This window comes from Dreissena polymorpha, chromosome 3 (genome assembly GCF_020536995.1).
Source record: "Dreissena polymorpha isolate Duluth1 chromosome 3, UMN_Dpol_1.0, whole genome shotgun sequence".
Taxonomy (NCBI): Eukaryota; Metazoa; Mollusca; class Bivalvia; order Myida; family Dreissenidae; genus Dreissena; species Dreissena polymorpha.
In genome coordinates, this window is record NC_068357.1 from 25,783,167 (window position 1) to 25,798,793 (window position 15,627).

The following is a 15,627-nucleotide window of genomic DNA, read 5'->3' on the forward strand; positions in this document are numbered from 1 at the left end:
TTTATTTGATCATGCACATGTGATCTGTGTTTTTACCGATAATGAACTCTTAATTAACCTAAATGTGTTTAAAAAACTATTAAAATTATACCAATCACTTGCTATTGTTATTATGTTTGCAGTGTATGTTTAAAATGGATCGTAATAAATGTTCAAGAGAGATTAATATAATATTTTTCATTGATTTTGACAAATGTGGCTAGAATTTCAAATTTCAAGATGGCCGCATTTTAATTTGATCATATTTATTTTAAATTTGTTTTTTGGTAACATTGATAAGGTTATTTGCATGGTAAATACAAGATTTCAGGTCAGTTGATACACTTATAAACTTTTGATGATTTGTTTAATGTATTTATTGGAAATTTGACGGCCGCCATTTTAAAATGGCCGCCATTCCCCTATAAGCAAATTTTTGAGAGTGGGTCCATATCTGATTTTGTTCAGTATGCTCTTAGCTAGAATTCTGCAAATTTTCATGCCTATATCACAACTTGAACAATTCTGGTGAAAATCTGCACAAATCGACTGGACTATTTGCATCACGCGATGTACTACATTATTTATTTAATACCGCTGTATTTTCTAATGATCAAATGTCACATGTTTAAAAAGTTGTAAAAGAAGTTTCTCATTTCTTGTAATACACGCAGTGAGAAATACTCATTTTACTGAAAATCAATTCCGAAACTACGATTATTCAGCGCAAGCAATGGCATGTCTTACATTTGTTTCGAATGTTTTATGAGTGTTTGCTTTAAAATAAATAGATGTTATTTCTATGATTTCAATCAATATTTCAAATCGTATATTTGCATCATGTACAGATCCTTATCGTTATATGCATGACGCTATTGCGTTAGATCAGCGGAATTGTTCGTATCGCGTGTTGATAACAATCTGCGTTATATGACTTTGAAAAAAAAATTACCATCAAACTTAGACAAATATTCCATAATGTCGTTTGAAATTACGTGTCAAATATTAATAGATCAACAGTACCAGGCTTGCAGGTTAGCTTAATATTACTTCGTATATTTTCACATCCTTGTTAAAAATCACACGTTCGATCTAATATGCTTTTAAGTTTACTTCATTAGTTAGTATCATTTTAAAACATAAAGCAAATCATTGAAAATTGAAATTAAAAGTTATGTCATTGAAAGTGAAATTCTTCTCGTTTACTCGACCATTAGTCACATGATTAAAATAAATGGGATGACATTGTCTTCTAAACAATGGACGTTGTACAACCATTTTTAATAACATGAATTTCAGGTCTTTTAATTTTACTAAACACTTGAAAAAATATTTTAATAAATACAAACGAAACTCATATATTAATATTGCTTGTATCACCATTTTGGAAATATGACATAAACTGGTAAAGGGGGAAATTTAGCGTCAGATTGCTTAATGCCTCGGTCACACTGTCACGAATCAGAGCTACGAATGAGCTACGATTCAATCGGCTACGAATGACTACAAAATTGTCAAAATTCGTAGGCCGCTACGATTTCAGTACTGAGCACAACGATGTGAGTACGGATTTCGACGAATCTACCATCAAAATGTTTGAAAACGAACAAGGAAAGGTACGGACTGCTACTGATCGACGCGATTTAGTACGGAGCGCCAAGAATCGGAACGATCAAACTACGAATCCGCTACGGTCTGGTACGATTAAGTACGATGCAACGCGAATCAGTACGATCTAACTACGGATCCGCTACGGTCTAGTACGGGTAAGTACGAACTAGAACGGTCCTCTACGAAGCAGTGGGAATTGCGACGGACTGGTACGGACTGTTAGGAACGAACCACGATTGAACATTGCACCCACAGCCTCTTGTCATACACAAAATGCCTCCCAAAAAGAGAACATGCAAGCGGCAGCAACAGCGCGTAACAGAAATAATGGAATCAGCCGTGTCTGGGGGAGAGTCTGCCTCCTACATCCAAAACCAAGAGCCGGGAGGAACCAACAAAACTCAAAAGAATAGCAAGCGTCAACATCAGCAGCCATTGCATTTAACAAATGAGCAAAGAGACGACATTCTGACTTGGTTCCAGGTAATATTCATTGTTGGTACAGTTTATTTGGTCCTCTTAATAACAAGTTTTGTCTTGCATTTAGTCATTATTCTTACAGCTTGTAGATATTCATGTAATTGTTGTTTTGTGCGTCTACCATCATGACTTACAGATTGAGTTGGAGTACTGTTCCGGTTCACTGATTTTTGACGGAATTACGGCCCTAGTAAATAGAAAATTTCTTTAAAATAGCAGTTTTCTATACTTTTTTTCTGACAGCTTGCAGACATTCATTTTATTTTTGGTTTGTGAGTCTACCACCATGAGTGACAGATCAAGTTCGAGTTCCGTTACGGTCTACTGATTTTTTACGTAATGACAGATCTTAGAATCAGAAACTTTCTAAATAGCACTTTTCCAAACATTTTTTCTTAATGCTTGCATACATTAAACTAGAATGTTGTATGTGCAACTCTAACCACCATGAGTTACAGTAGGTTTGTGTGTGTGTTGGGGGGTCTTACTTTTCCATTTGCCGGTCGGGGACGTAGTATTGACTAAGCAATACTTTCATTATACTTGTTTATTATATATATGTCGGGGTATTTTATGTACATTCAGTTAGTAACTGGTTTTATTATCAATATATTTTAATAGCTGTGCATAAAAGGGCTAGGTTAATTAAAAGTCTAGTTTACTTGTCGCTTTAGTGAATAATGTACAAAATACATAGACGTTGTTTCAGGAGAATGAGATGTTATACAACAAAGGTCATGCCGACGGACTACAAGCTGACTGGAAAGAATAACGCTATGTGGAAAGAAAAGGCGGATGATCTTGGCGTCTGTGACGGTTAGTGAACAAGATCAATAAGTTTTGTCGAACATAAATACGGTTAAAGTCCTGGGTGGATGATGTACGGACAGTATATGGAAAGTTTACCAAAATGCCTTGGATAAAACGATAACATTGACATTTACCGTTCACCACTCAAAACGTGCAACTCTATAAGATACACATGCATGCCAAATATCAAGTTGCTATCTTCAATATTAAATAAGTTATGACCAAACTTTAATGAAGGTTAAAGTTTTAGGAAAAAAAATACAATGATATTTGACCTTTGACCTTGAAGGATGACCTTGACTTTAACTTTTCACCACTCAAAATGTGCAGCTCCGTGAGATACACATGCATGCCTAATATGAAGTTGCTATCTTCAATAATGCAAAAGTTATAAAACTTTAACCAAGGTTAAAGTTTTGGGACACACACAATGACGGACGGACGGACAGATGGACAGACAGACAGACAGACCAGTTCGGTCGCGTCACTCTGTAGCATTAATAAACCCCTACTGAATGTATCATTATATGTTTCAGCTTATGGCCAAAATTCGTGAGCGACATCCAGAGCGGTTACCGGACTCCGATGACAGTGGCGAGGAAGGCGACAATAGTCAGGACGACGGAGAAGAGCTGCCCCAGACCAAATCGCCTTCTTTGTCGACTGCCAGCGTTGAACAAACTTCATCTGCAGCCAGTAAGCGGAAGAAGAAGACAAGAGGTGAAGAATCTGCCGCCTTTCTACAACGCCTTGAAGAAATGATACATACGTCCAGTAAGCTGCAGGAAAGGCGTATTGAAGAAATGTCTGCACCAACAGACCCCAGGGTTGCTGAGCGTCGTCAGTGGGCTCAGTGGTTTGGTTCTGCGATCACTGATATTGATGACTCTTTATGGTCGGAGTTTCAAGCAGAATCACTTAAATTGGTGAATACCTTCCAGGCCCGATCCAAATGCATACAGCAAGCTGCCGTCAAACCGCCTTCCGTGCAGCCATATATGCAGTCAGCCGACCAGGAGCATACAGATTTCTACACTGCACGACGTCTTCAGACAATTTATTACTCGTCAAACCCCGGTGGTAATTTACCAATATGACAGCAGATCTACCAACACCCCCCTTGTCAGACGATTCCTGCACCAACTTACTCAGGAAGGCCACAGTCCGCACCGATGTCAGAGCCATTCGCAACAGCTACATCAACACCAGCCCCAAAGTATGACACATCCAAGCCGCCGACGTCTACAGAGGTCAGTACTAGTGGTCAGACGGATTCTCTGAAAGAACTTATGAATTATTTCGGGATCCCCACAGTAGACCAATCTTGTGAAAGTCATATTCTCCACGTGTAAATGTTCAATAACATGTATTATTATTGATCATGGACATTTTGTTCTATAAATAACATTGTCTTTTAAGTTCAGATTGCTACATGTATTTTGACTCGTGTTAATGCAACGCAGCATACATAATTATTTTGAATCATCGCCATGTTCTTGTTAATTGTTTTTGATACCGGTACTTACGGCGTAATGGATGTTTGCATTTTACACAAAATCGTTCTTAATCATGTAGCTTACATAAGCAAATACAATAATTGTATGACAGCCAAATTACTAATTTTCGCTCAAGTAAGTGAAATATGTTTTTCTCGTAATCGGGTTTTGAGAATAAAGAATTATCTGTAAATCATTGATACTCTGTCACTTCTTTATTATTATTAAAACTTTATTAATAATTCAGTTTGTCTTGAGTTTCTAGTATTAACTATACTTTGGTAATATTCGGTTGCATGTAATTGTTCCTATTTCTGGTTACATCCTAGCAAGAATTATTGAACTGAATAAATAAGCACCGAATACTAATTTTTATCTGAACCAATTTATTTTGAATCAATGTAAACTCTTGGAAGGTATACAAATGCAATACTTGTAAGATGAGTACTGATAAATTTCAATATTGAGCACTGCTTACAGCGCCCACTTATACATACAGTACACTATAGTTTGTATGTATACAAACGTTTAAAAGTAGAGCTAAGCCGGTCACAAGGTACTTTATATCATTCTATCCTGCCACTCAATAGATCCAATAGTGTTGAAGTAGTGTTTCAAGTAGAGCCTCTATTGTTTTGCACGGATAGTGGCAAGATTTCCACCTCTTGGAAGCTGCAAATTATCCATGTGAAACCCATCTCTCCATGCCCCTGTAATAACTTCGTGGGCATAGTTTTCTTGGTCCAATTGAATGTTCTGATCACCAGGATATCTTACCCTAATTATATTGTGAAGGCAAACGCATGCGAAAACTATCGATTCAACCGTGTCTGGTCTTTGTGGCAGAATAGACATTTAGCATCGGAATAGCTGAGCGAGAATACCAAAAGCATTCTCCACAACTCTCCTGGCTCTAGACAGGCGAAAGATAAAAATTCGCTCGTCCTTCTCAAGGCCTCGTCGTGAGAATGGCTTCACGAGCCATGTCCTCATGGCAAATGCATAATCTGCGATGATATAGTATCCTATTGTTCTGTCGTCACCTGTAAAAGGTGTTGCTTCTTGCATGCCAATCAACCCCCTTTCGATTGCCAACTTGAGGTCGCTTTGATTCCAGATTGGTGCATCGGAACATCCTCTTTGCGATCCAATATTTACCCATATAAATTGGTAATCGGCGTCCACCAGGGCCATCAGCACAACAGAATGGTAACCTTAATAGTTATAGTATAATGAGCCACCTTTCTTGGGACATAGTATGGCTACATGCTTTCAATCTAGAGCTCCAATGGCGTGTGGAAATTGCCATTTAGCCGCGAACTGATCGGCTATGGCCTTCCACTCCTCAGGCTCAGTAGGAGTCTTGATTATATCCCCAGCATATGCTGAAACTATGGCCTAATAAACTTTCCGTACAATACTACATATCGTATTGTGTGCAACACGAAACCCATACATCCATGTACGGTAACTGTCCCCTGTGGCCTAGAACCTCAAGGTAATTGCCAACTTCAAATCTGGAGTGATGGACTGTCTGAACCAGGTGTGGTTCTTCGTGATCCTGGGACCAACGACCTGTAATAGCTCATGGAACATATCAGGCCCGATTCTGGTGAAGTTTCTGAAAGCCGCCGGATCTTCAGCCATCAGTTCGGCCATCAAAGTCTCGTATTGGCCGAAAGCGGGTCGTCTTAAAAGCCAGTCTCTTATCCACCACCTCATTTTTCTTCTCTGACCTGATAAAGTATGTAATTATTGATTACAAATAAAGATAATTTTTAGGAAAGTATGATTAATTTTGTATTTTATTATGTCGGCTATTAATTTAACAATTATTAAATCACGTAAAAGTAAGAGCAAGATTCAAAAGGCATATGTGGAAAAAACTTACCTGCAAATAAAAAAATGTATTACTAGTAACAGTAGTAGTAAGTTCAAATTCTAATATTTTCAAAATACGTAGTAACCTTTAGCACAAAGCTATATACTAGTTATACGATATTGAATCATTATTACCTCTTTGCATATCGTCAAGCAGCTCGACTACGGCCTCTGCATTTTGTGCCATATCAATATCCAAGTGTAACAAATTTATCGCAAACGCAATTTGCTGGCGGTTCATGATTGTGAACTCAACAAATGCAAGTACGGTTGCTTAAATTTCAATGATGTATTTCAGTAGCAATTTATTGTTGTGGGCCGTACATGTCCGTACTGTTTCGTGCTGAAATGCAGTAAATCGTACACGATCGTGCAAATTCCTGCGTATCCGTAGTACAACGTACTAGAACCGTGGCTTTCCGTAGTATATCCGTGGAATAATCGTAGCTAATACGTAGCGTAACCGTACCGCTCCGTAGTTCTTCGTATCAATCCGTAGAAGTCCTTTGGGCCTACGAAAAGATACGGACGACTACGGTGTCGTTACGAACTAGTACGGATCAGTACGGTTTAGTACGGACTGCTGCGGATACGCTACGTTCGATAAATTCGTAGCAATTTTTTGAACATGTTCAAAATTTGTAAAGAGTCGCTACGGACATCCAAAAACTACTACGACTTATCACGGATCAAGTACGGAGAGCCACGGTCCAGTAAGAATAGCTACGAACTGTGCCGAAAAGTATTCGTAGCTTGTCTGTAGCTTTGATTCGTGACAGTGTGACCGAGGCATTAAATTTTAATTGTTTTATTGATTACATTTGAATAATGATTGATATACGGTAACTAGAAATGACGCTGCGAGTACTTGTATAAAGTCCGTCTTGTCCGACACTGAAAGTCAGTTGTCTGGCAATGTAAATAACTTAGTTATTCGGCGCTGCGATTCAAATTTTCAAAAAAAAACAGTGTTGGTTGTCACACACTGGAAGTCAGTTGTCTGGAACTGTGAGATAGTTGTCCTGTGCTGAAAGTTTGTTGTCCGGCACAGAATCGTTAGTCCTGCACTGTGAGTCAATTGTCAGGAAAGGGACGCCAATGTTCTGTTGTACAAGTCCAGGCTCCAGTGAGGCTGTCTTTGGCATATCGTATCCAATTTTAGCCTATGTGTAGAGAACCTTTGTTCTAGAAAACAAAGACCTCAAACTACATGTACGAAAAACGAAACAAGTACATACTAGCTACTTTCAAAGCATTTTTCTTGCCTTTCTTTTAAATAAATTTATGAAGGTCTGGTATCATTTTAAAGATGAGTAATACTTTGCAATAAAATATACCCCCTTGAAATATCTAAGAAAATAAAATTCGCCCAAATGCAACCACCCTCAGAACACAGTGTTTCGGCAGCGAGATTTCGACAAAAGCGCAATACTTTAATAAACTCACCCGAACCGTTCATCTTTCATCTAATGAAAAGAACCAAAGTATTGCAGACACACATGGGATACAGGAAATAAACACAAAAAGCATGGATGTGATCGTTAAATGGCTTTGATACCAGAACTGTTTAGAAAATGCACTACTTTTAGTGGAAAGTAACCACCACGATCGTTCTATTTTAAGACTATTGGGATTTCCCTACCAGGTCAGAAAGTTCGTACAGAAAAAAATAGGCATGCCTGTACTGCTGGTTCAACTGAAGTTTCACTTCATGTGTATACATACCAGATAGTTTTTGAAATGATCGTTGAGTGAACAAATATTTCCAGGTGAGGAAATATTAAATTGTGGCCGAAGAGTGAAGACCTTGCCGACTGGATTTTTTTACCATGGGAAACCAGATAAATTTAAAATTATCGATGAGTAGATCTAATAACCTAACTTGAAGGGATAGTAAGGTGATCACTGTTACAGTAGGTACTCTGAACGCGCATTATTTCATCTTAATGAATACTATAAGACGGAATGTTCTAAATCAAATTAAACCAAATTACTTCTTTAGTTAAAACTTATTCTTTCTACACCAAAGGTGAAAAAAATGCTACATGTACATGTAACTTGTTAGCCTACACTGTAACTTACATCAAACACAGTGACCTAAGCCGGAAAGCTTCAAATAATTTGGAAATATTTGAAATGACATCAGCTGTATACTACCTCATAGACTTGTAAGTTGGAAGAGATTATATTACTGTTTAATATGCTGCTAAAAATTTATTGAATGTATTATTTAAATGTATTTTGCAAACAAATTGTTTTTCATTTTATATTTATGACAAATAAAGATTTAAAGGGGCCTTTACACGTTTTGGTAAATTGGCAAAAATAAAAAAATTGTTTCACATTCGCAAATTTCATTGTAGTTATGATATTTGTGAGGTAACAGTAATACTAAAGATTTACCATGCTCTAGACTACAATATCCATTATATTATATGCATCTTTTGACGATTTAAAAACCTGAAAATTATAAAGCATTGCAACGCGAAACGATTGAATAATTTTGAGAGTTTTTGTTGTCGTTATATTTTGTTATACTACAAGGATTGATTATATAAAGTATAAAATACATCACTCATTGCATGATCTGACACGGCCTAGTGGTGTAAGCACACTGCGCCCAGCATGAGAATTTATTATTTTTTTCACTTTTTACTATTTCTCAAAACTTAGCATTTCCTCATAATACAAACTTTAGTGGTTGAAATGCAAAAAACTAGAGGTTAAAATATCAAATGGTTCTTTTTTGATGGCTATTTGATTAGACAGTAATCCATAGATTATCTGTTAATCTTATTTTTCTTTGCACCTGTCGCTCGTCAAACAAAAAAAGTAAGTGAAATTTGAATAAACATAAAATCAAGGCAAATTGACCTTTTTAGATGATTTTTTTAAACAACATAGTATTTTTGTGCCCTATTTGAATCTTTAGAGTTTATAAGTTTGCTTTTACATTAACTTTGACATATTTGAGCACAAAAAAACTGAAATGGATTCAAGAAATTTCATTTTGTTTCGGATTTTATTTTTATCAAATTGCCATGTAACCATAAGCTTTTATAAATTTGACAAACTTTGACATACTCTTGGCTGGTACATTTCCAAAATTCAAAACATCAGGGTAATGATGGAAAAAACATCAGTTAAAAGGGATTAAGGGCTAATTTCCTACATTAATTTGAATTGAGGGACATTTTTGACAATTCTAACCTATTTTTTCGAATGAATTTCAATTGGGAAAGCAATTGACCAATATGTGCGGAAAACCTTATAATTCAAATAACAAATAAGATTTTTTTCAAATAACAGTAGTGTTCTAAAAATTTACACAATTCAAAGGATCTCATAAAAAGCTTAAAAAATTAGTGTCATACACTTCTTGACATTATGTCTGTAAAACAAATTAAACGAAACATCACACTATCACAAATATCAGTAACAAAATTGCAATATTAGTCATATACATTAAACAGTCTAGCACTGACACATGTTTAATATCCAGTCAGTAATACAGTGAAGCAATTTTTGATTCCTCCTCTGTCATGACTGAAACCACCTTGTGTTTGGATGAGCGAGCTGTGTGTCCGACAGCACCGCACACAGAGCAACTGGGCCGCGGGCGCCTCGATGCAATTTCGGGGTGTGACATGATGGACATTCTTCGAAAAATGTCATTGATATTATCCTTTATGGAAAGTTGGCGAGATCTTGCTGCTGGTCCACTTTGGAAAGAACGAACATGCTTGCTCCAACTTTCAACTGGACTCTCACTCCACTTTGCAACTGAGCTGCCTTTGTTCAGATCAAACAGTTGCCAGCTGTGAGCACACATCTGATGGAATGATGGTGTTATCATAATCCATGAGTGACCCTTCTCATTCAGAAATGAAGTTTTGAGGTGCATCATCAGCTCTATTCCCAAAGATTTGATAGCATCAACATGCACTTTCTTTGAAGGATCAACTGACTGTGTGACAGTTAGCATGATGTTTGTCAATGATAAGAACTTCTCATAGTTCTTTTTGTCTTCTTCATTGAGTATCACAGAGCAAATGTGATCCCGATTCATTTTGCTGAAGAAACGATCAGCCAAAGGGCCTGTGTTGGTATTGCCCCCTGAGCTAGGAGCTCAAAATTCCTGTTTTCTGATTGTGTTAATGCATTCGTTTTTGGCACGGGAAATAAAAATTGCATATCGACCAGTTTCACAAGTAGGTTTATTCATTTAAAATTGAAAAAAATATATATTACAAATCACCAAATAAGGCTTTGTTGCTGGAGATAATTCATAAAAATAAATTGAAAAATTCTTACTATCTATAGAGGCATATCTCTGAGTCTCCAAGCTGTGTTTCAAAATAAGTTCTGGTCTTAATGAATGTTCAAAAAGTATTGTCCCACACTTTCCACTTGTATGGCATTTTCATTTAAAGACAGTCTTTTCTAAACAAAAACAAGTGTAGACTGAAAGTGTTTTACCAGTCTGTACAGACAAATCTGGTACGACACTATACACAATGCTTTAAACCCTGTTTTTCCAGATTGTTGCTCAAATATGTTTGAGAATAAAATGTGCTTGATTTGTTTTAAAGATGAAACCATCCTAGCAATTTGCAGAACTTGTCTTCAACAACGTAGAATGAGGGACAGGGATGGTTGTGAGCAAAGAGTGACTGGGTTGTCAAAGGTATGTTGTTTTTTTCCACAAAATTAGTTACATGTACTACTTCTTTTGTCCATTATTTTTAATCATCCTAAAGCAAATTTGTGAAGAAATTAAGTTATGTACTGACTGCAGTCACAAGCCACTTATAATTTTTTGGAGGTTTTATTAGCTCATCTGAGTGCTCATGATGAGAGTCTGAGTTTCGTTTAAACCTATTTATTTTTGCTCGATGCCATCAAAAGCTAAGGCTTTTTCAATAGCTCTCAAGTCCATTTTCTGGGACTAGGAACAAGTACTTGGTGTCTTGTAGGGATATTGAAAGATCACTCCCACATTTGCGATCAAACCCGTGACCTCCCGGTCGCTAGGCGGAAACCATATCAACTACGCCACCGAGCCAGAGTTTGCACATTGTCTGTCCTCTCATGCTTTCTTCATCTGTTTGTTCAATTTAATCAACACATCATGTTAATATGCTTCCAAACCCCCAAAAATATATTGATGAAACTTTACAGGAAAGATGCTTGTGTTACTGTCCCTCATTGATGTTCAAATTGTTTCGGTCAACATATATGTCTTTCGTCATGTAAAAAAATATTTTTCAATAGACCAGTTTCACAATACTACCGCTGTTGTTTTTTTTTAGATATCACCTGACGCATCGAATTTTAGAACGAGGCTGAACGTGTATAGCTCTTTGGCAGAGGATATTGATGATTATAAACCAGTTGATTTGTATTAATTAAATTAGTTATTTTCATGAGCACTGACACTGGTTACAATAACGGCAAACATAATTATGCATACATGCATGTGTTGTTTAGTCAATAAATTGAATAGGGGTTATAAAATAAAAATTCTTACGCCTAAGTCAGGGGTTTTTATCTGATTTTGGGGAAAGGGCCTGGCTTTTTTTTAGGGGAAAAAATAACGCGAAATGCCGGATTTTGGTGAAAAAATCACGCGAAACGCCGGATTTTGGGGAAAATATTTAGGAAAGTCTTAAATAATCCATTTAACATATTTTACTGTTTTTAAAACAAATTAAAGGCAACAGATAATTTAGTTATGCAATATGTTCTATTTTCTACACTGGATCAGGTTAACTTATGTATTAGTGGTTAAAAAAAAAAAAAATTGGGGGGGGGGTGGGGAAATGAAATATGGGGGAAAATTTACCTGCTGAGGGGAAAAAATCCGAGGGGAAAGGGCCGATTTTCGGCGGGTCACAAAGTAGGAAAAAAACCTGTAAGTCATATTTTAAAGCCATAGTATTTAGTACCACTAGTGTATACGTGTATATACATATTATTTCATCTTTATTAAAATTCAAGATAAGCACGATCATCAGAGCAAATGTGGTCTGAAGAATAAACATTGATAATTGCACAAAACAAATATATACATAAGTCGTATAATACAAAACGTCATTATATAACTTAAATTCTCAAAAGCATGTTTGTTGGTCTGTACTATTTGTCATGAACGATCAAACGTGTAAGATGTGTATTGACTCAATCATAAGAAAAAGCAATATAAAATGCAAAGCACATGACACTATTTAAATGTTATGTCATTTTTCTTTTAACTTGAATTAATTTTCTTTTACAGTGAAAGACAATAGTGAAGAATTCTTTTATAATTATACAGGTGAAAACAGAACGTGGAGCAAATTGAACTGTCTATGCATGCACCTTGATTTCTCTTTAAACATGATTATTAGTTATCAATATATGTCACTGTTTTCTATATTTTTCGGAAACACTATTTAACCCCGTTGTGGTCAACGAAAATGCTTGTTTTAATTTTGTTCTTCAATACACTAACGAACACCCTTTTTAAGACTACGTAATGACGAAGTTATATTTTACCGGTACCCGCTAAATAGGTTTCATGTTTAGCATAAAATTTTATATATATTTCAAATGTATAGATATAAGCACTTAATTACGTATCTGAACATTCTTTTACAAGGACAATCGTTCCTACGATAATTTTGACAAGGCAAACATTCGTTCATAGGTTGTTTTAACTACCCAGACATTCATTCCCACGCATCCCGGACAATTGTTCCAACATTATTTTGACAGACCGGATATTCGCTCCTACAGAGTTTTCACACCCCGATTTCTACAAGGTTTCGCAAATTACAGATCTCAGTGTAAGTCGATATATTCGAATATTTTTTAAAGTTATCATTCTCATGATCACGATAAAGTCTTACAACAGTATAAAGTATTACACAATTTATGAGAAATATTTATAAATATAAACAACTATTTTAATAACGACACATTAAAATACCGGATAAAATGCCAAGAGTGCCATATTATTTTGAAAAACATGTTATAATAATGACCGGGATAGCAATTATTCAGGAACGAATCTCCGTGCTGTCAAAATAACGAAGGAACGAATGTCCGGGCCATCAAAATTATGTAGGAACCATTATCCGCATTGTCGAAATAACGATGGCACGAATGTTCAGGTTGTCAAAAACATAGGAACGAATGTCTGCCTGTGTGAAAAATAGGCTAGGATGAATGTCCAGCATTCACTGTAGTATTATGATTAAACTGGCTTATATCTATACAGTATTTAGTTAGAGTATTTGGCGTTACATTAGTCTTAGAAATGACTACGTAATACTACTACCACGATAGACATTGGGTATCATAAATGATGTTCAATGACCAGGCATCTTAGTAACCACGGGTGGTTTATGACACCATGCTGTTTTTTAGTATTTGTCGGCACAGTATCTGATCATAACCAGATAATGGGTTTGTGCTAAACACAGGGGCTATTAAACCACAGATGTATCAATAAACAAGATAGATCTTTATTCAAACAGCGCGATAGAAAAGCTCTAACAAAGAGTTTCAAATGTGAGCCAGAAATAAAGAAAAACAACTCCTTTAATCAAGATTTTTCTAATGCATTGACACTTAAAATGGTTCTGAGTTCTAAGCCCAGTTAAGGCAATATATTTAATTCAACATTTTTGCTTTTGTTGTTATTATTTAAGACTATTGAAAGCCTTATAGATGTGTTAGTAAACATATTTGATCAGATATTTCGAAAATGCGATAATCTGCGAACATGTCCCTTTAAAGACTCTTCTGAGTGACTTAGGCGCTATGGCCCTCTTTTTTTTATAAATAAGCATAGTTTCTAGTAATGATGTATTATTGAAGATAAATCAAGCAAATTGTTTTGGTTACAGTGGCAGATTCCAACATCATACCAATTAGGTAAAGAGGCCAGCTGGTATATTAGGTGTTGTGAATCTATTAGTTGGTGTTGTGACATAACATTGTAATCATGACATGATCAGTTTCTATACATAATGGTTTAAGGGGTTATTGTTTTGTATGAATCACTTGATCCTTTGGCTTCTTGTCTGTTGGTCCACACTGAGTTGCCTGTCTTGAATCTTTTAAAATTATAATCTTTCTTCTTGGATCTTCTTGGAAATAAAGCAACTATATATATGATTGCAATCTCAACATTTTATTCTTGCATCCATAAACTAACATATGCATACAGGTATGACAGAGGAATGTTTAATACAATAAATGAACACTTGTTATATGATACCATCAATCAAAAATATGTTCTTCAATGAAATGAATAATTAGCAAGTAAAAGTCTTTTATTTTCTGTAACTACTACTTCTGAATTTTTATTCTTGATTTTGATTCATCAACGTTTTGAAAAAAACATTATAATCTCCTATATACTCAATTTAAGGCATATTTTGTTAACCTAATTTAGACTTAACAGGTATTTGGTGTGCAAGAAACAGGCAATCACTTATTTAATCAAAGCGTGTCATAACACTCACCAATTATTCATAGAAGATTTTAAGAAATAGTGAATGTAAATTTCAAGTACTGTCAATTTAATGTGTCCCAAAACAATAAAAAAGTGGAGCATACTAGCAAAGTACCGAAACTGCTGATATTTTAATTTGGTTCCTTACTAAATCTCAGGAATTAAATGATCCATACGTGATGACACTTTATATGCCCCACACCTACACGATGCCCATATTAACAGTTTGTTATCCCCTAATACGTTTTCAGGGTAGAATTTGATCAAGTAGAGAGGGATATTTTCTGCATTGTTTTCATTTTAGCACATTAATTAAATCTCTAAAGTTAATGAATTGAATCTGATGAAACTTTATATGGAGTGTACTAGGGCTGTAACGAATACACTAGGTGACGAATATGATACGTATCACGAATACAGGGTGGCGAATACGAATATTTATTTGCGAATATGAATTTCAATGAGCAAAGGTAATACTGACAACTTGAATATTTGTCAATTTGATTAATTGAGTATCATTGCATACTGAAAATTTGAAATATAACACTTTGAAATAACAAAACACTGACTAGAAGTGCTTAAACTTTTAACAGTTTAAAAAAAAAACATTACTAGTACCAATAAAATCCTTGAGTAGAACAATTAAGCAACTTGACATGTTAGGCTCCATGTTTGTTGATAAGTTGCACAATCATTGTTGTAAAGATAAACAAAAAAGAAATTCCATCTGCTAATCATTTGTGTGTATGTTTGAGCATCAAATCACTCGTATTAACCTAAATAAACATTTAACAACCATCGAATGATTGTTCAATTCAATGTAAATATTCAACCGGTGCCCACCATTTTTGTTGATAATCTCACTGT

The 15,627-nt window shown here is 35.6% G+C and overlaps 1 protein-coding gene across 2 annotated transcripts in view; it reads left to right on the top strand.

Annotated features, from left to right (window-relative positions):
- Window positions 1-8,050: 8,050 nt before the first annotated feature.
- The window catches only part of LOC127873345 (uncharacterized), a 47,466-nt gene continuing 39,889 nt past the window's right edge, over window positions 8,051-15,627 (top strand). For both annotated transcript variants that reach the window (XM_052417194.1, XM_052417195.1), the window contains exons 1-2: window positions 8,051-8,425; window positions 10,850-10,944. In XM_052417194.1, coding sequence (XP_052273154.1) covers window positions 10,897-10,944 — 48 coding nt within the window. In that variant the 5' untranslated portion in view covers window positions 8,051-8,425; window positions 10,850-10,896. The remainder of the gene's footprint in view (window positions 8,426-10,849; window positions 10,945-15,627) is intronic.